Here is a 21,071-nt window from a genome sequence, read left to right as displayed (position 1 = left end):
TAGCTTGGTCACACACAGATAATTGTTTATCCTGTTGTCTCATCCGTGCCTTGAAGGCTGGCCTGGATGAAGAACCTGTGGGGCGTTTCCTGCTCCACCCTTTTGGGTTAAAGAGCTGTTTCCCAGAAACAGACTCACAGACATAGAGAACAGACTTGTGGTTGTCAAGGAGGGTTGGGGGGGAGGGTGTGATGGATTGGGGGTTTGGGATTAGCAGATACAAACTATTACATAGAGAATGGATAACAGCAAGATCCTACTGGATAGCACAGGGAACTATACTCAGTGTCCTGCGATAAACCATAATGGAAAATAAAACTTTAAAAAAAAAAGACTGTGTATACATATATATGTGTGTGTGTGTGTACATGTATATATATATGTATAACTGAATCACTTTGCTGTATAGCAGAAATTAACACAACATTGTAAATCAACTATATTAAAATAAAATAAAATCTTGCCCTTTCCAAAAAAAAATAGCTTTTTCCTTTCCCATTTGCCCTCTCATGAGATGCTTTGCTGGCAATGTTTCGTTCTCTGGGCTACAAATGTTGATTTGGATTGGTAAGTCAGTGGTGGCTAAGAGCAAGCCCAAATCCTGAATTAATCTGAAAGCCAGGTTAAGGGAAAGCTAATATTTGCTTGGTTTCATTATGACTCTGTAAAATTCCCGGTTGGAATGACCCTTGAGCTGATTAACAACTCTGTTGGTTGCTTTTCAAGTGCGGCGGGGACTGTGGTGATGTGTGTTATCTCTGCAAAGTATGTGGTTGTAAGTATTGAGAACTGTAATTCTTTCAGGCCAAATTCAGGCTTAAGAGGGAACTGTACATACAGGACTAGGACTAGATAAAATGACGTTGCATCCAAGAGTGTCTATGGTTCTGTCCTGCTTTTATTCCTTAGTGTGACTATTAGGTAGGAGAAACAGGAACCTTTACATTTCGCTACTGAGGAAACAAGTTCCTGAGAGGAGCCCAGGCTTAGACCACAAACAACTTTTCTCTCTCAGAGAGTACAGATATTATCTAACCTAACAGATATTAGTCAGTAATCCCTGCCTAGTGAGGTCTCTTAGGAACATCTTTTAACTGTGCTTCTCTCTGCCTTGGGTATCCTTTTTTAAGTTTTTCAGCTTACGTCTCCTATCTGAACCTAAAACACCCACAGGGTTGATTGACACAGCGGTAAATTAAACTAATCCATTACATCTAGATCTCTTCTGCAGCTTTGGTAATGAAGTTCTATTTTTATATCCTTATGATGAGCCATTACTGTATGTAGAGCAGATATCTGCCATATTTAGTGATATGGAGTAGAAAACTAGACTGTTCAAGATGGGGCACAGGCTACCGACAGCACCCATCTGAGTTTATTCCCAGTCATTTCACTGATAGACTATGTGACCTTCATCATCCCCTGAGCTCTGCCTTTATCACTGGGTCTGAATTAACGATCTTGGTGCCATCCATACCTTGCAGGAGTGTGACAGGCAGAGCTGGACTTGGATGAAGTTATAAGAGCAGCATTTCTAACTTCCGTTAGGGCGTCTTCTGGAAATGTGTATGACATGGAAGGGGTTGAGCAGTGCCTTCCCAGACATTCCGGCAGGGCCCCCATCACTCTGTCCTCCTGCACAGATCTACCTCTCTCTTTTGGTCATCTTCCCCCACCAGTGCCCATCAGCACTTCTCAGGGGCTATTCAGTTCAACCTCTGAAGGTCCCAGTGCTGGTTTGAGTCCCACTTCAGCCGTCTTTCCTTTACTTGTGCAGCCAGTGGTGTTTCTGTGCAACCAGCGTGAGCCCTGATAAATTTTGAATTCAGAGTCATACTGGTTTCTCTCTTGATGCTTGTGAAATTAGTCCCTGACATAATGTCAGCTGACTCCTGCCAAAGATCCAGGACAGGGCTTCCCTGGTGGCGCAGTGGTTGAGAGTCCACCTGCTGATGCAGGGGACACGGGTTCGTGCCCCGGTCCGGGAAGATCCCACGTGCCGCGGAGCGGCTGGGCCCGTGAGCCATGGCCGCTGAGCCTGCACGTCCGGAGCCTGTGCTCCGTGACAGGAGAGGCCACAACAGTGAGAGGCCCGCGTACCTAAAAAAAAAAACAAAAGATCCAGGACAACCCAGCCAGTTCAGCGGTGATGGTCAGATGTCCAGTGTTGCAAAGTCTTTGGACCTAAAAGAGTGTTGTCAGTCTACTTCTCTCCATCCCCTAATGTACTTTTATGTTTGTGTCAACTCAAATATATTTTAGAGTTCTTGAGTCAATGGCATGGCTTACTCAGTTCGTGGTACGTGGTATCTTTAGAACACTTGGAGAATAGCATTTATGGTAGAGAAATCCCAGGACTTAATAGTGCTTTACTCTAAAGAGGCAGTGACCAATGTCTTCTTAATGTTTTCATCCATCCAGAATCACTCACTCCCCACTCTATCCCGTGGGGCTTGCATCCATGTTAGTGCGTATTACATTATATTATAAAATAAAGATAAAATGTAACTTTTAAGTCAAAATGAAAATGTAAAGAACCAGCTTGTGAGCACCCTGAAGGCAAGAAGGCGTCTTATTTCGTCTTCTACATCCAGCATCATTCAAAGGTCATTTAATGTCATTTAATCCAAATAGAATATTTAGGTTTCTCAATTCAAAGTGGAGATACTCTTTTCTTATAGTACGGCTCACGGTCCTGCCTTTTGGTCATATGTTCTACTTCTCTACCTGCCATACCCCACCCTTAAAAAAAGAATTTTTTAACCCTGCCCAGCTGATGATGTGTGTTATCACTGAATGACGTGGCGGAAGTATGCAGCTCTCCTGAGCCTTGACAGCCTCAGTACTGGTCCTTCCTCTTGTCCTTCTAGCAACGCTGAAGGAGCTCATCTCACAGACCATGATCTGTTGGGCCCAGGAGGACCAGATCCAGGATGCAGAGCTGGTTCGGATGATGTTCAACCTCCTGCGGAGGCAGTACGACAGCATCGGGGAGCTGCTGCAGGCGCTGCGGAAGACCTACACCATCAGCCAGGCCTCCGTGAGCGACACCATCAGCCTGCTGGCTGCCCTGGGCCAGATTCGCTGCCTGCTTAGTGTCCGGATGGGCAAGGAGGAGGAGCTGCTCATGATCAACGGGCTGGGGTAGGTCATTCCCATAAGGGCAGGTTCTCCAAGAAGCTTCCGGTGGGAGGGCTTCCCTGGTGGCGCAGTGGTTGAGAGTCCGCCTGCTGATGCGGGGGGCGCGGGTTTGTGCCCCGGTCCGGGAGGATCCCACATGCCGCGGAGCGGCTGGGCCCGTGAGCCATGGCCGCTGAGCCTGCGCGTCCAGAGCCTGTGCTCCGCAACAGGAGAGACCACAACAGTGAGAGGCCCGCGTACCGCAAAAAAAAGAAAAAGAAACTTCCGGTGGGAAAACTGGTTCAACTTGCTACATGGCAGTTCTGGAAGCAAATCACATAAAACCTACGTGTGCCCCCATCCTGACTTCACCCCTCATGGGATTATGTGCTCGTTAAATCAGTCACCTTCGATAACCTGAGAGACCAGACAGTGGGCTACTGGGGATGAAGGGGCATGGCCAGAAGAAGTGGGGAGGAATCTTGGAGAAAAGCAGATATTTAGTTTGAATCTGATAAAAGTAGCCCCAGGGAGGCAATGAAAAAATCCAGAGGAAGTGGCAGTGTGTTCAACTCCACAAGAGAGAAACGTTTTGAGCCCTTGAGTTTTTGACTGGAGATCTTCTGAGACTTCCCTCTGAAAAATTACAGCCCAATTCCTCCCTTTTTTCAGGACTGATGTGGAGTCATTTTCTTCAGTTCTTTGAGACCTTTTCCCAATGACAGTAGCTCGTGGTTCTTCCTTGGAAGCCACGTCACCAGAAAGATTGCATTTTATTTATTTATTTTTATTTTCATCATTTAAAATTTTTTTTTATTTTATACAATTTTTAAAGGTTACTTTTCATTTACAGTCATTACAAAATATTGGCTAAATTCCCCGTGTTGTACAATACATCCTTGAGCCTGTCTCACACCCAACAGTTTGTACCTCCCACTGCCCCACCCCTATGTTTCCCCTCCCCGCCTCCCCACTGGTAACCACTAATTTGGTTTCTATATCTGTGGGTCTGCTTCTTTTTTGTTGTATTCACTAGTTTGTTATATTTTTTAGATTCTACATATAAGTGATATCATAACAGTATTTGTCTTTCTTTGTCTGATTTATTTCGCTTAGCGTAATGCCCCCCAAGTTCATCCACGTTCCTGCAGATAGCAAATTTTCATTCTTTTTTATGGCTGAGTAGTGTTCCATTGTATATATATACCACAAGCAAGATCACATTTTAGACATCAAAAAGATTTCCTTTAATTAGGTAGCATAGTTCCCTTTTGCAGGTGAGAAAACTGAAGCCCCACAAGGTTCACTGACCAGCCCACAGTTTTACTTGATTAAAATCAAGCACTAGAGCTACAACCTTCCTGCCGCTGGATGTTCCATCCTACCACCCACGAGCCTGCAGAGTAAAGGAGCATCACTGAGCCCCAGAACAGGGACTCTGAGGACACCTGCTGGGAGTCGGGGGAAGATGCATGCATTTTTTAAACTCATTTCCAAAGAGGAATCTTATAATAGAGATGAAGAGACTTCTATGGAAAGAGAAAAAAGCCACAGAATTAGCCTCTCCCCCAGCCCTTGCAGTAGACACAGCTGCGCTAAAAACTGATTGTGTCTCCTCTTAACAGCTGCAGCCCTTGGGGGAATGGGTATGGGCAGAGAGTAACCACCTGCGAGGGATTCCACAGCCCCGTCACAGGCTGCTTCTGTGTTTTGATTTGCCTGCAGCTTTATTATGTGAATTTATGTTGAATGACTTAAAAATATAATTCCTTTTATGTTTCATTGTTGATCATTTCATTGATTTTTTAGCACTGCTGTCCAAAAATGTCATTGGTACCTAATACACAATTGCCTTAAGGAAAGGGTACAGCCCTACCATTTGGATAACTGAGGTACATAGAGGCATAGATATAAGGACAAGAGAACGGAAAATAGAAGACCCTTAGCACACAGAGGAAGAGAAATCCAGTGATTTGAGCTGTCTCAAAACTATTACAAGCAAAAAAGGCAAGGGACAACTGTTTAATGTCATTAGAAGGAAATATTTCAAAGAAAGAGAGCACTTAGTAGAAATAAAGGAGCACAAAATATTCCTTTCAGCTAAAGAAAGGCCCTCCATGTATATTCTCACCAACCTAGTGCCTTCTTAGCATCTTTCCAGCACGTCACATGTACATTACTTCACCCTGAGTATGTTTGTGCATTTGTGTGTTCTCGCCCCTGAATTGTCCTAGCGTTGAAATAAGCAAGGGCTGACCTCTCTCTCTGATTACCCTAGAGACATAATGAACAACAAGGTGTTTTACCAGCACCCCAACCTCATGCGAGTCCTTGGCATGCACGAGACAGTCATGGAGGTGATGGTGAACGTGCTGGGTGCAGAGAAATCTCAGGTAATGCTCCGAGGAGAATTTAACCAGAACTTGACCCCTGGGCAGGGACACATGAGGTGGTGCCAACTGCCTAGTGACTCTTCCCAAGGAGGGGGCGGGGATGAGCACACAGCCAGGAAGGAGCCCTGAGATGGGGTCCAGCCAGTGTAGGAGCTCTTCTCGCTCATTCCACTGGGCTGCTTAGTCTCCTTCCCATCCTCTGCAGCCCTGCTCCTTCGGAGATGGAATGCCTCTGGCCCCACTTAGGAGCCTGCTGTGTTTGGTGCTGTGTCAGGAGAAGGCTGTTCTAAAGGAGAACACGATTTTAATAACGATCCTGGCAGTGTTCCCACCAGAGTACGCGTGTTTCCTCTCTGAGCCAAGTTCCTGACGATGCTGGAATTCCTGGCCGGCTCCCCCATAAGGAGCCTGCTGTCAGGGGGAGCTCCTGTTGCCAGGGGGCAGGGAGTGCCGATTGGGCCCACCTGGGCCTGTATCCCAGTTTGTCTGGGTCCTCTTCAGAGCTAGAGAGCTTCTGAAAGCAGAAGATGGGGTGTGTTTTCAAATATCGGAAATTCCGAAGTGCCTGATCCTAGGAAGCAGCCCCACCAGCATTGACAGGTGAGGGCTGTGAGGTAGGAAGAGGAGCCAGGCTTACTTTCCTCCTCACTTCCTTCCCTCCGGTCTCTTTTGAAAGTGGACTCTCTCCAGGAGATCCCTGAGCAAATGTCTGGACGCCTCAGCAGGCAGGCAGACTGGAGCTTCCAGAGCCTCCATGACTCTAAAGGCAGAAATTAAGGGCTTTCTAGGGTCCTGAGCCAACACTGATACCATTTACTGAGCATGACTGATCGGACGGAAGATGAGGCCAAGCCCTGGAGATGCTAATTACTTTGTTAAGCAGAGAAGCCAAGCACTGTAGATGGTAATAGAAGTTGGCATCTCAGTGCTAAATTATAAGAATCATATTACGAGTACTATAGGAGCCCATAGGAGAGTAGTTATCAAGGACAGAAGTAGGGGGAAGGCTCACAGTCTGAGACGGTGATGCTCTGGGGACTTCTACAACTGTAGGAGCCAATCTTTACCCAGAAGACTCAGGTTTGATCATAGCTTTGGGTCTTGTTTGTCTGTGACCACCCATCTGCCTTTCTGTCTGCTCCCTTCCTAGTTAGAATAGTCTGATGTAGAGTTGTACAGTTTCTCATGACATGTAAGGATGACTGGGTTTCTGGTTTGACATCTATTTTCTTTGAAAGAAAAGATACTTCGGGAATTATAATTAGCTCTCAGTATTTTTAGAAGCCTCTTTTAGGTGTGTATTCTCTGTCCCTCCTATGAATCAGTCTTGGAACCATCTGGAAGTAAGGAGAAAATTCATTTTCCAAACTGTTGGCAGCTTGCAAGACTTCACCCTAAGACTCTTTGAAGTCAGCCTTTTCAGAAAGGCCTCGTGATAGATTCTTCTCCCTGACACTTTCTACTTCTCCCTACAGATTGCCTTTCCAAAGATGGTTGCTAGCTGTTGCCGCTTCCTGTGCTATTTCTGTCGAATTAGCCGACAAAATCAGAAGGCCATGTTTGAGCATCTCAGTTACCTGCTGGAGAATAGCAGTGTTGGCCTAGGTAGGTCACATCATAACGTCTGCTGTTGGCTCAGAGGTTACCCTCCCCCTGCTGACCACTCAGGCAATAAAGGGAAAGAAACACATGCATGCTATGGTATTTTTAAATATAAGAAGGAACCCTGCCTGATCTAAAAACAGGTGAGATGATAATAATACCATGTCTCCGCTCTCCAACCTAAGTAGAGAGGTCGCTGCCGACCAGCGCTGGTGACAGATTTGCGTCAGCATAGCCACAGTTTGACTCTTCTCTCTGGAGACCAGTGGCTCATGGTGTATGAAATGGTGCCTGAGACTGTGGATGCAGTCTGGAGATAGAGCGCCTCCCAGCCCATTCAACTGACCAGGGAGCAGTGCTCACGAGACCAAGGTCATGGATCCAGTCCCCTCTTGGGCTGCATGCCTGTCCCATCAGCCAACCAGCCAGTGCGTTCGTAGCTGCAAGGCAGACGGGCCAGGAGCAACTATGGGCAAAGAGTGTAAATCTGTCACCACTGCTAGAAAACCCACGCATGCACATGCCTCCCTCACTGTTGTGGACGTAAACCAGATGAATGTGTGGAAGACTCACATACACACATGACGTGCACGTGAAATCTGACATCTCAGTTTTCCTGTTTATCAAAGGCAACCATACACGGACCAACCTTTTTATAAAATGCCACCTGAAGTTTTTCTCAGTTCTAGCCTAAGAACCAAACAAAGGAAACGAAAGACAACGTTGGTGACCTGATTTAACTGTAAGAGCTAATTCTGTTTGAGGCTTTTTTTAACTCTAGGTGGTGACCCCAGAAATGGCCAAGTTATGTGAGCTTAGTTGATCAAGTGACATCTGAGACTTTTGAATGATCACCAAATGGGGGCCCAAGAACCTCCATGTTAGAAAAGCACTTGAAAATACGTGGTCCCAGCTGATCCTATGAACTGATTTTCTAACTGAAGCTATATTCACAATCAGTAATGAGTGTGGGGAGGAAAGATAACAAATAGAGCTGTTCTTAAATTGGGTGGGCAGCCCCCCTCGGGGGACAGCGATGTGATCCAGGTTTTGTGTTTGCTGCCCTCTCCTGGCCATTACTGTGCACTGCAACCTCAGCTCAGCGCTAGATGGCCTCTTTCTCTCTTTCTTTCTCCTTCTCTCCTCCTTCCTCAGCCTCCCCGTCCATGAGAGGATCCACCCCGCTGGACGTGGCTGCTTCCTCTGTGATGGACAACAATGAGTTAGCGCTGGGCTTAGAGGAACCAGACCTCGAGAAGGTAACTGGCCCTGGGGAGGCACTGTGCTTGCTCCCCACTGCCTACAGCACAGCCAGGCCAAGGAGAAGCAGACGGAAGTCTGGGTCTCTGTCAGAACCTCTTTAGCGTGTGACAGAAATATCGGGGGGGCTTCCCTGGTGGCGCAGTGGTTGAGAGTCCGCCTGCCGATGCAGGGGACACGGGTTCGTGTCCCGGTGCGGGAGGATCCCACATGCCGCGGAGCGGCTGGGCCCGTGAGCCATGGCCGCTGAGCCTGCACGTCCGGAGCCTGTGCTCCGCAACGGGAGAGGCCACAGCAGTGAGAGGCCCGCGAACCGCAAAAAAAATATATATATATATATACACATACATACATATATATATATATATATATATATATATATATGGATGTGAGTCACTGGCAGCTGTGTGATAATTAGGACCAAGCATCTCCTGTGGTCTGGGCTCGCCAGCTCCACAGACATGGACATGTGGACATGTGTGTTCTTTTTGTGTGAAGGCCCAGACTCACTGGTCTGCATGGGCCCACCAGAGACCTGTGGTTCCTAATAAAATTGTGTCATCGAATTTACATGTTTATACACTAAAGAAAGCGACATGACAGAAAACGGTATAATTACTCTAAAGATAAAGAGGGCCCACACATGTCCCCTCCGTGGACAGAGGAGACGAAACTGAGCTACCCCACGTCGTCGGGACTGTGAAGTGCACTCCTGGTGGGGGTCAGGCCGCCTCGCCTCCATCATTTGTCCTGTCTTGGGACTGTTTCCTTGACTAGACAGCTGACGAGATTGCCAGTGAACTTCCCGAGTACGGAGAGGAGCAATCTAGTAGGGGGACAAGGAGAAGGTCGTCCACCGCGTGGTGGGTTTGGGAGCACCTAGGAGTGGGCCCCTGACCCTGACAAGGGGATCAGAAAAGGCCCTCAGCAAAGAGATGACCCCCAGCGTGGGCAGAAGCTACTCGGTCACATCACGGGGAAGCGCGTGCCAGGAATGTTTGAAGTTCAGAGAGGAGAGCGTGGCATGCTTGAACTTCGGAAAGCTGGGTGTGACCAGAGCGCAGAGTGCGAGCAGAAAGGAATGGGCCTTGTGCTGCCATTGCTGCTAATAACAGAAGTCCACTCTCCTCCGGAATCACTGTGTGACATACCCCACTCGGAATTAACTCACATGACCCTCAGGACAAGCCTTTTTATTGTTGCCCTAGTTATAGGAGAGGAAACTGAGGCACAGAGAGATTAGGGAGCATTCTCAGTGTCGTGGGGTTTGTAAGTGTCAGAGCCAGGGGTCAAAAGCACTGGGCTCCAGAGGCCGTGCTCTTACCTATTATATTATGGGACCTCCCTGTAGAGCCTGGAGCCACGGAAGCCACTGGAGGGCTTCAAGCAGAGGAGCAACACAACACCGTTTATATGTTAGAAAACACTTTCTGGTTTCAATAAGAAGAACTGACTGGAACAGAAACAAGACAACCCCCCTGCCCGCATACACGCAGGGACTCAGCAGCTCTGCACCCAGCAGCATGATATGTGATAGCTGCTCCGTAAATGCCCTGGGTATTCCTGGCCTCTGCCTCTGTGGGACAGACTTCAGTCAGGCTCAGCTCTTCACACATTTAGACAGCAATAAATATCACGGGTTTTATCTGGGTGCTGTGATGATAACTGACACCTGTATTTAAAAGCAGTTAACGGTTCTCTTTTGACAAGACAGTGCCACAAGCCTCAGTGCCCAGCATCCCAGCGTCAGCCTCGTTCACCTGTTCAGTTGATACTGCTCGACAAGGACCACAAGCCTCCCTCAGAAGATGCAACATATGTTGAGTGGAGGCCAGGAGGCAGGGAGAGGGGAGAAAGGGGACCCAGGGAAATCTGTAGAGGAGGATGATGGGGTTGCTGCCTCCTTTTCAGGTGGTTCTCGTGGCTCAGCAAAGTGCGCAGGCTTTACTCAGACCAGTGTCAGGAAACGCCCCAAGTGTAGTCCCTGGGGGAGAAGGCAAAGGACCAGTGAATGCTGCCATTCCGTTCCACCCTTCTATGTATCCCAGCAGGAATCAGGCCTGAGACGGAACAACAACCACACACACACACACACACACACACTTATTTTTGTGGCCAGTGAAATGCCCTGCACCTGTAACCCTGAAACTCTGCCTAATTCCTGCTTTTATTAATGCTTTTCCGGACTTTATTTATTTACTTATTTATGGCTGCATCGGGGCTTCGTTGCTGTGCGCGGGCTTTCTCTAGTTGCGGCGAGTGGAGGCTACTCTTCGTTGCGGTGCACGGGCTTCTCATTGTGGTGGCTTCTCTTGTGGAGCACAGGCTCTAGGCACGTGGGCTCAGTAGTTGTGGCTCACACACTCTAGAGCGCAGGCTCAGTAGTTGTGGCGCATGGGCTTCGTTGCTCCACGGCATGTGGGATCTTCCCGGACCAGGGCTCAAACCCATGTCCCCTGCATTGGCAGGCGGATTCTTAACCACTGCGCCACCAGGGAAGCCCTTTTCCAGACATTTTTAAGACCAAACAAAATCTAAACTCCAAGCATAATAATATTCTCGCTCCTTTAAGTAGGAAAAAGTGTGATGATAGTTTCTTACTGAGTTTTGACTTAGATCCATCAGTCTTTCAAAATGACTTAGAGTATGTGCTGTCAGCAAATACATGAGTCATTTGCCAAATGTTTATTGAGCCCCTACTCTGTGCTAGGCCCTGGGGACTAAAAATTGAAAACACCATCCTGACTTGGAAGATTAGCAGCACGATGGATTCCCCTCTTCTCTCCGCGTACATAGAATATCAGAGGCTAAATTAGAATGACAACTGCATTTCAAGCACAGGAGGTCTATTTGCTAAGCTTTTAGCCTGGTACCTTCTGAAAAGTAGGGAGATTCTAAAATATTCTACCAGATCGCAGAGCTGAGATCTTCTGCTAAGTGTCTGGTAACCTGGAAGTGAAGAGAACACACTACCCATCCTAGTCCTTAAGTGGCCATGACCTCTTTGCTAGCCGTCCCACGTTGAACGTCTCAGCTCCTGACTTGGGACAGCTGTTGTTGAGCCAGAACTTACCTAGGGACCCCTGATTAGTTGAAGGCCCACCCAGTCAACCAGTGACTGAACATTTTGGTCTTGAAATAGCATGGCCAAATGAACATGGCCAGCCTGCATCCACTGTTGCCTCCCCAGAGACACCCTACTTAGGCCTACTTTTAAATGGCAGATCCCTCTTGCCAGAACTGGAAAATCCATGGAACTATAGCACGTGGAGTGTTCCTACATAGCAGTGATCATCAGTCTCGTCAACTGCTTGGAAACAAAAATGAATGAAAGGGGGCTTCCCTGGTGGCGCGGTGGTTGAGAGTCCGCCTGCCGATGCAGGGGACATGGGTTCGTGCCCCGGTCTGGGAAGATCCCACATGCCACAGAGTGGCTGGGCCCATGAGCCATGGCCACTGAGCCTGTACGTCCGGAGCCTATGCTCCGCAACGGGAGAGGCCACAACGGTGAGAGGCCCGCGTACCGCAAAAAAAAAAAAAAAAAAAAGAATAAAAGGTTCCAATTTCAAATCTACTAAATTATTTACCTGGAAAGTCCTGGGCTCTCTCTAGCTTCTAGGTAAATGAAAGCCCTTCAGTTCCCAGAATTTTGCCTGCCGTATAGTTATGTAAAAAACTCACATAAAAAAAAAAAAAAGCTGGGCACTTACTTTTGTATTGTTCTTGGCAGGTGGTGACCTACTTGGCAGGCTGTGGCCTACAGAGCTGCCCCATGCTTCTGGCCAAAGGATACCCTGATGTCGGCTGGAACCCCATTGAAGGGGAGCGCTACCTGTCCTTCCTGAGGTTTGCCGTCTTCGTGAACAGTGAGTCTCAGTTTTCCATGTTTTTCAGACCTAGGATGGCATAATTGTGGTGGATACTAGGAAAAGGAAATCCTTTGCACTGCTTCCTCTCCATAAATATGATAGATTCTATAGGTAGGTGGCAGCTGGAAGAAAAATCTCAGGGAGAATCAGGCTAGACAAGGATCAACAGTAGAATCCAATGGACAGTCCTGAGCTCTAGTGCCAGAGCCTGCAAGGAGCTCACTGCATGGGCTTGGGCTTGTCATCTCTCTGTACCTCTTCTCCTAAAAGAGGGGGCTTATTAATATCTTGATCTCACCTGTTTCACAGAATTAAATGCAAGTGTGCCTCCAGATCCTTAGACTATTAGTTGGTTGGATGGATGGATGGATTGATGGATGGATAGATGGATGGGAGGAAGGATGGATGGATGGATGGATGGATGGATGGATGGATGGATGGTTGGATGGATGGAAGGAAAGAAGGAAGGAAGGATGGATGGATGGATGGATGGATGGATGGATGGATGAATAAAAATCAGGAATAACTGATCGCTGTTAAAGGTAACTAAACTCCCAGGAGAAAAAAATTGCTATAGAAACCCTAAATATTATTCTTCTTAATATTGATACAAGTCACCTCTCATTTATAGTGAATTCCAAGTTGACACAAATTCTGTATTTTCATTAGTTTAATGTGCTGAATATTGTGTAAAATAAGTAAACTACTTTCTTAAAACTGTACCTTGTCTCCCTAGATTCTGCTAAAATACTAATTCACTTACATTTACGTTATAGTTAAAATAGTTCGCCCTTTTCCCAGTTTGGAGTTTCAGGCCAACAAATCCAGCTGGGCCGGTTAAGTGATCACAAAGAGGGATTGCACCTAATAAACAATCATGCTGATTTTTCTAACTATGAGAATTCACCTAAAAATATATTGGCGATGGGGCTTCCCTGGTGGCACGGTGGTTGAGAGTCCACCTGCCGATGCAGGGACACGAGTTCGTTCCCCGGTCCGGGAAGATCCCACATGCCGCGGAGCGGCTGGGCCCGTGAGCCATGGCCGCTGAGCCTGCACGTCCGGAGCCTGTGCTCCGCAACGGGAGAGGGCATGGCAGTGGGAGGCCTGTGTACCGCAAAAAAATATATATATATATACACACATACATATATATGTATGTATGTGTATATATATATATACATATATATATATATATATATATTGGTGTGACGTGATCATTATATTCCCATGTGTTCTTGTCTTCCTTCCCCTCCCCCCCCCCGCTTATTTTCCTACACCATAATGCACTCTATTCTTAATACTTGAATGGTTTCCGTTGTCCCGGTTTTTCCCCTTTCCTGACTTGGTGACAGACCTTGAGATGTCTACCTCTTGTTCCCCTGGGACTCATCCAGCCAAGTTTTTAGGAACTCAGGCCTTCTGCTTCTCTCTGCATGTTCGTCACTGTCCCTCCTGTCTGTCCATCATCAGCATTGCTAAACTCCATTTTCTTCCTCTGAGGCCAGTTTCAGAGCATCCTCTAATAGTCTGTCTTACTTCTAATCCAGATGATTGCATGTCCAGAATTAACGCAGAGTTACTGTGGTAATAAAGGGAAATTTTTTGTTAAATAGATTTTAAGGATTCATAAATGTCACCAAATTATGTAAATAGACTGTATGACACAAACCAGATACAGGCAGGACCCATTTATTCATGTTGGCCACCTTCACAGTCAAGATCAAGTGCTTTATGAGTCAATTAGTGGGACTGTCCACATGGGTTATGAAGGTAGAGGAGTCCACTGGCTATGGTCTTACCTGGATGGCCAAATTCCAAAACTTCCTTATGCTTATTAGGTACTACCATATTCAGCTAAACTCTAAACCAAAAGCATTTGGTCCACCCTCTTTGCTTTCAGATTGTTTTATGTCTTTTTAATATATTCTCTGCAGTACGATTTCATAATGCAATACATTCTAGCAAATCTATTAGACCATCAGTAGGAAGATATGTGCACTTTAATGTTTATTGTGTCTCTATTATATAAAGGCCACATTTGGTCTTGGCAAAGGATGTTGGCTTTTGCATTGAAAGAATTAACAGTCTAGTAAGTGGAACAGGCATGGAGAGAGGTCACTGTAATAAGGAGTGGAGTAAGGTAGGGACAGAGTGATAGAGGATTTCACGAGGGGAAGCTCACATCCTGTTGAGATCAGAAAAAGCCTCCTGGGGGAGGTGATATTAGAGATGAGCTTTGAAGGGTCAGATCTCCAGATGCAGAGATGCAGAAGAGGTGATCCAGGTAGGGAGAAGCTTGAACAGTGGCCTGAGACCTAAAGCACACATGCTTAGGAAACGCAGTGATTGGCTGATCTAGAGGATAGATACATGATTGACAGTGGTAAGAGACCAGGTTTAAAACGTAGGTAGGCAGCTATACTAGGGAGAATCTAAATGCCAAGCTGAAGAGTTTTGTCTTGATTCAGTGTGCAGAGAACTGGGAAAGAAGAGAGATTGATGGCAACCACTGGGAGCTTCTGTGCCCAGGTTAGGATAATGAGTTTCTGAATTATAATGGTGTTGATGGGAATGGGATGGAGGAGATCAGCTGGAAATAAATTACAGAGACAGAATTTACAGGACTCGCTGGTGGCGATGACTCTGGTGGCTGGGCCCTGGGTATGTTGGGAGAAAAGGAACAGAAGTCACTTTGAAGGTTAGAGATTTTTTTTTTGTGTGTGTGTTGGGTCTTCATTGCTGCACGCGGGCTTTCTCTAGTTGCGGCCAGTAGGGGTACTCCTCTTTGCGGTACACGGGCTTCTCATTGTGGTGGCTTCTCTTGCTGCGGAACATGGGCTCTGGAGTGCACGGGCTTCAGTAGTTGTGGCACGCGGGCTCAGTAGTTGTGGCTTACGGGCTGTAGAGCGCAGGCTCAGTAGTTGTGGCACATGGGCTTAGTTGTTTCACAGCATGTGGGATCTTCCCGGACCAGGGATTGAACCCGTGTCCCTTGTCCCCTGCATTGTCAGGTGGATTCTTAACCACTGTGCCACCAGGGAAGTCCTGAAGCTTAGAGATTTAAGGGTAGGGAGAAAAGAAATAAGGATGGTCAAAAGGAGAAAATGGTTTGAGACGGAGGGTAATGAGCTTGTGTGATTCAGGTAATGATTTGCAAACCCCAAATGGAGATGCCCCAATTGGGGCAATAGGATAGAGATCAATCAGGCAACAGATTGGGACCGAGTAGACTTGCGGGTCACCTGCAGTTGAAATGGTAGGAGTGGACTGTCACAGGGGAGAGCATGAAAGAGAGAGGGATGGCAAGTATGGAAAAAGAAAAAATTAGAATCTTGTTGAGCACCTAGAGGAGATAGAGTGGCTCAGTCACAGCAGAATGACATGGAAGAGGTTGGGCTGGAGGCTGGAGTATCTTGGGTTCAGATATGGCTCCACCACTAGCTCTGTGAATTTAGGCAAGTTACTAAAACTTTCCTAGCCTCGCGGGTTGCATATAACTCACAGAGTTGTTGTGAGGCTTAAATGAAGTAATCCATGGAGAACTCAGATTAGCACACTGCCAGAAATGTAGTAAACCTACAGTTGTGTTAGTTGGCATTGTTTTTGTGATCCTTACAAGAGTATTAGGACATTTGAAATGGGAAGACTCTCATAAACAGATTCCTTGGGGTCTCAAAGCTCTTTGTCTTTACATCTTTATTTCAAAGTCTTTATATCTAAGAGGTGATTACAAAGGACTTCCCGGCCACTTTTGTGGCCTCTGCTCAGCAGCGAAAGATGAAGGTGTTATGGGTGATCATGATAGATAACGGGAGTGGTTATGGTGGGTGATGGGTGATGGTGGGGGTCGGTTGGTGGTAGGTGGTGATGGTGGGTGAGTCATAGTGAGGGTAGTAATAGTGGGTAGTGATTGGTGATGGCAGTGATGATGGGATATGATGGTTGAGTGGTAGCCATCGTGGGTTTTGTGAGGTGATCGAGGTGAGTGGTGGTTAGTGATGGTACGTGTGGTGATAATGTTTCGTGGGTAGTGGTGAGTGATGGTAGGGGTGGTCATAGTGGGTGATGGTAGTGGTATATGATGGCTGGGTGGCAGGCGGTCATAGTGGGTTGTAGGGGTGACTGTGGTAGGTGGTAGTGCGTGGTGAGGATGGTGGCGGTGGTAATAACAGCTAACACTTAGCATTTTCATGTGCCAGGCATGGTTCAAAGCAATTTTATATGTATTAACTTATTCATTTGCTGCAACAATCCAATGAGTTAGTTACAGTTATCTTTATCAGTTTATGGATAAACACCCCTCTGCTGAGAAAGATTAAGTACCTTTCCCAGAATCACACAGCTAGTAAGACTTTTCCTAAGATTTGAACCAGAGCAGTTTGGCTCCAGAGGCCACACTGTACTCAAACCATTATGTAGTATTGCCTTGAAAACACTTCCTCCCTAATGAACAAGGAGAAATAGCATTTCCTCCTTTGAGCTGATCAGTAATTGTGGAATTATTTAATTTCTGTTTGGTGCTAATGTTTAAAAAAAAATTTTTTTTGAAGGCAAATCAAAAGCTCTTGCTAAGAGGGAGGGGATATGGGGATATATATATACATATAGTTGATTCACTTTGTTGTACAGCAGAAACTAACACAACATTGTAAAGCAATTTTACTCCAATAAAGATGTTTTAAAAAAGTAAAAAAATTTTAAAAAGCTCTTGCTATATCAAAATAATAGAATTAGAAAATTCTTTCTAACATTATTTTACTAGTTTCTATTACAGTTGGTGTTAAATCTTCTTCTTAAAGCATATCATTTTCTCCACTTTATTTTTATTAGCTTGCTGGGAAGCCTTGGGTTGTGTTTAACGCCAGGAGTCCTGAAGCTGACAAGTTTCTATTAACCCAGGAGTTGCACACTTTATAGCCAGTGTACACACAGATGTGTCTGGGTGTCTGATTAATCCCTTCCTAATGTAGCACCAAGTAGGAAAAGATTCCTTACAAATCCTCAAAAAGAAAGCAAAAGTAATTCTGTGCCTCGTTAGCGTCCTCGGAGTATTTTAGTGATATCTTCCTCAGGCTACAAGCTTATCTGTGAGGAACACAGCGTGTCCTAGCTTTGCTGAATCTTGTTTCCCTAGGCAGCTTGGTCATCAGTGGTCATAAGCTGGGCATCCATCATGTGACATGTGAAGAGTACATGAGGGGTTATGAGAAGTGACAGGAGACATGCTCTAGAAGTTCTGCCCTGAAGTCACTTACGAATCAAAGCAGCAAACAGAGCAAACCCAAGTAAAATTATCAGCAACGTACATACATACTAAAAACTCAACTACACCTACCTACGTAGTGAGACGTGTGACTGTTGGCAGGCCAGAAGTGATGGTGCTTATTGGAATCTGGTGAAGTGAGTATAGGAATGCCTGGGGAAGAAGAAGGCAAATGTTGAATAACATCTTGAAGAAAGAAATGGACATAGTTTAACAGAGTAGTTGGGGGAGAGCATACTGGGGGGCGTTGAGCTGGGAGCCATGAAACTTTTAGGATGTGTCGTTTATGTTTCAATAACAATGGAAGAAAAGTCTTTTAGGATCAAGGGTACAAAGTAGCATGTTAGCTTTGAAGGGCAGAGTAGGAATGAATGCTTAAAAGAATCAGCTGGTTCGTATATTCATGTTTTTAGAGTTAGAAAAAGATGTAATAACCATTCTTCAGTGTGATTGGTACTGATGACCGGGGATGGTTAGGATTAAAATGTCTACGATGTCCTCAAATTTATAATCCTAGGAAACGGACAGCCTTGCTTCCTGCAAACAAAGGCTGATAATTGGTCTGATAACGCAGTGATGGAGAGTCACCCCCAGCGTTCCATGTGATCATTTCAAGCCTCTACATGATGTTAACAAGAGGCTTGAGCATACAGGGTTAGATAGTTCAGACATGAACCCTGTTCTTATTAAACATACGGTCTAGTGAGAAAAGTAGAAACAGGTACAAACAATTCATTCATTATACTTGTGTGCGGTGCTTTAAGGAAGAGGATAGGGTATTTGAGAGGACTCTGGGGCTTCCAAGCTTAAGCTGGTCCTGAAGGATGAAGTGGAGTTACCTAGATCAAGGTTTTATGTCAAAGGAATGAGAAAGGCAAAGTTCCAGGCAAAGGAACTTAAAACAGGGATTGTGTTTAGAATAGAGAGAGTAAGAAAAGCGATGGGCGGAAGGTAAAATCATTTCATCCTTCCTAATCATCCCTGTGGCGAGAATGACCGCTTCTGGTTAAAACGGGGAGAATCATCCCATTTCCATCCAGCTTCTTAGGAACATTGAAAAGAAGGTCCTAATGCGAAGGCAGTGTTGAGAGCCTTTGAAGAAAGGCTCTGTGAACATACACGCTGCTATTAAGCTTATTATTCATTTGGAACTCCAGCAAAAACATTGCTGTAAGCCCCTGGGCAAAGCTAGCTTACCTCAGATCTCTCTCTCCCTTGAAAAATGCCCTCAAGGTCAGTATTCAGCTTCCCCACTGTGGATTTGGTTGGCAGTCCAACTTCCTGAACTACAGGTAATTAGGAAGAGAATGTTCTCTCTCTTCTAATCAGGCCATCCTCTCTACCTTGTGAAGCCTTGAGAAATTCTTTTCCTTGGTCCCCTCTCCAGTTAGCATCAATGGTTGCACTTCAGTTCCTTCCTGTTGCAGGGCGCCCTCTGCATCCCCACGGATTGACCACAATTCAGTGATCAAGCGACGGCTTCCTGGGTCCATTGTAGCTCCAACCCAATTAGCTTAGATTTGAAGACCTGAAATTCAGATAAAATAAGGCTAATTTGGCAAATGAATTTCAATAGCAAACTCAATAGAACTCATAGCCTAATTTTTCAAATTCTTTTGGACATTGTGGTCCACGTTCCGTCAAATTCCATGATGCTGATGGCTTCGGAAAGAGCTAAGTTAATTTCAGTGTGCTGGTAAAGACAAGGGCTGACCCACAAGTGTTTCCATTCTGAGAACTGAAAGAATCAGAGCACAGTGTTTAAATAAGCTTGACTAACAGGGTTGGGTTTTTTCTCCATTTTTTGACACTTACAATTTCAAAGTTTTAGCTTCATTATTCTTGTCATAGAAAATGACAACTGAGAGTGTGCTACCTGGTAAGTTTTGTGGGCGAACAACATTTGAAAGTAGCCAGCTGTGAGTTATGTCTGTAACTAAGAATATTTGCTTTCAAGTATGCTGATGATCATGGTGCTTTTCTTTAAGTATCCCTCTGTGATTAAACTCTATCATGTATCAATGCCAGGTTCACCTCATAGGAAAATATGTCCTTAAGACTTAGCATCACCTCTTTATCTGAGCTCTTCTGTAAACTGTACGGTATCACTCAACCTTGTCCTTGGGTTCCTTTCCTGCCCTGATTCATTCCACCATACCATTATTGTGATTATTTTCCCTTTATAGCACCTCCTGAGAATTTTCTTCACATGGATTCTGGTTTAATTAAAAACAAATTCTCTTTTGATGTTATATTAGATGAAACCCGAAGAAAAGCTTCTTTATAAAAATTTCAGTCTCTTCTTGAAGGATTGAGCTATAAAATAGTGAATGCATGCTGATGGGCTGTATAAATTCAGTTTAATGAAATATTCTGAATCTAGTTACACAGTTCTAAAACTTACAGAGGTATATACTTACAATCCTGAATTTTCCCTGTGCTGTAGAAGGTCAGGTGATAAAAGAGGACGTCAGCAGGCCAAGCTCTTGACCAGGACTACAGGTAGACTCTCCAGGGCTGTGAGACACAGCAGTGTGTTCACTTGTGAGTTTGTGTGGGCACAAGTTAGCTTCAAATATCTGAACAGCAAGCTCAGCCCTTCTGATGCTGTGGACATGGTGGAAGAAATCTCTGCATATAGGTTAAACTAATAGACTCACTCTAAAACTAGAAGAGGCACAAACATCTCAACGGGGCGAATGAGACCCAGTGAGACTGTGCAGTGTACATACTCACACAGGGATTTGCTAAAAATCTGGAAGAGAAGCCAGATTTTATGGGTTCCCATTCGAATGCTCTACTCTAAGTTGATTCATAAAATTTTTCATCAAACAGAACTTAAACTCCTGTGATAGTTTTAAAATATATCTATAAATTCTTCCATGCTCCTTTTTCCAAAAGATGGAGGCTGCTTCTTCTCCCTTTTTTATTTTTTATTTTTTTTTTCCGGTACGCGGGCCTCTCACTGTTGTGGCCTCTCCCGCTGCGGAGCACAGGCTCCGGACGCGCAGGCTCAGCGGCCATGGCTCACGGGCCCAGCCGCTCCGCGGCATGTGGGATCTTCCCGGACCGGGGCACGAACCCGTGTCCCCTGCATCGGCAGGCGGACTCTCAACCACTGCGCCACCAGGGAAGCCCTTCTTCTCCCTTTGAGTGTGAGCTGGACTCAGTGAATCACTTCTCATGAATAGGATATGGCAGAAGTGACAGTATGTGACAAAGTTGTAAAAGGTATTGCAGCTTCTGCCTTACCCTCTCTCTTGGATCCTTTGCTCTGTGGGAAGCCAGCTGGCATGTCATGAGAACACTCAAGGAGCCCTATGGAGAGGTCACATGGTGAGGAACGGAGGCCTCCTGCCAACAGCCATGTGAGTGAGCGTGGAAGCTGATACTCCACGTCCAGTCACGCCTTCAGGAGACTGCAGCACTAGCTGACATTTTTACTGCAACCTCATAGGAGATCCCAAGCCAGGACCACCTCACTTAGTCACTCCCGAATTCCTGACTACAGAAACTGTGAAATAATAGTTACTGCCTTAACCTGCTAAGATTGGAGGAAAA

The 21,071-nt window shown here is 45.7% G+C and overlaps 1 protein-coding gene across 6 annotated transcripts in view; it reads left to right on the top strand.

Annotated features, from left to right (window-relative positions):
- RYR3 (ryanodine receptor 3) overlaps positions 1-21,071 on the top strand; it is a 553,937-nt gene that overhangs the window by 407,589 nt on the left and 125,277 nt on the right. For all 6 annotated transcript variants that reach the window (XM_067742171.1, XM_067742163.1, XM_067742181.1 and 3 more), the window contains exons 39-43: positions 2,871-3,144; positions 5,399-5,513; positions 6,989-7,118; positions 8,271-8,374; positions 12,106-12,241. In XM_067742171.1, coding sequence (XP_067598272.1) covers positions 2,871-3,144; positions 5,399-5,513; positions 6,989-7,118; positions 8,271-8,374; positions 12,106-12,241 — 759 coding nt within the window. The remainder of the gene's footprint in view (positions 1-2,870; positions 3,145-5,398; positions 5,514-6,988; positions 7,119-8,270; positions 8,375-12,105; positions 12,242-21,071) is intronic.

Source organism: Pseudorca crassidens, chromosome 1 (genome assembly GCF_039906515.1).
Source record: "Pseudorca crassidens isolate mPseCra1 chromosome 1, mPseCra1.hap1, whole genome shotgun sequence".
Lineage (NCBI taxonomy): Eukaryota > Metazoa > Chordata > Mammalia > Artiodactyla > Delphinidae > Pseudorca > Pseudorca crassidens.
Note: the sequence above shows the minus strand (reverse complement) of the source record. Positions and strands in the feature narration are given on the sequence as shown.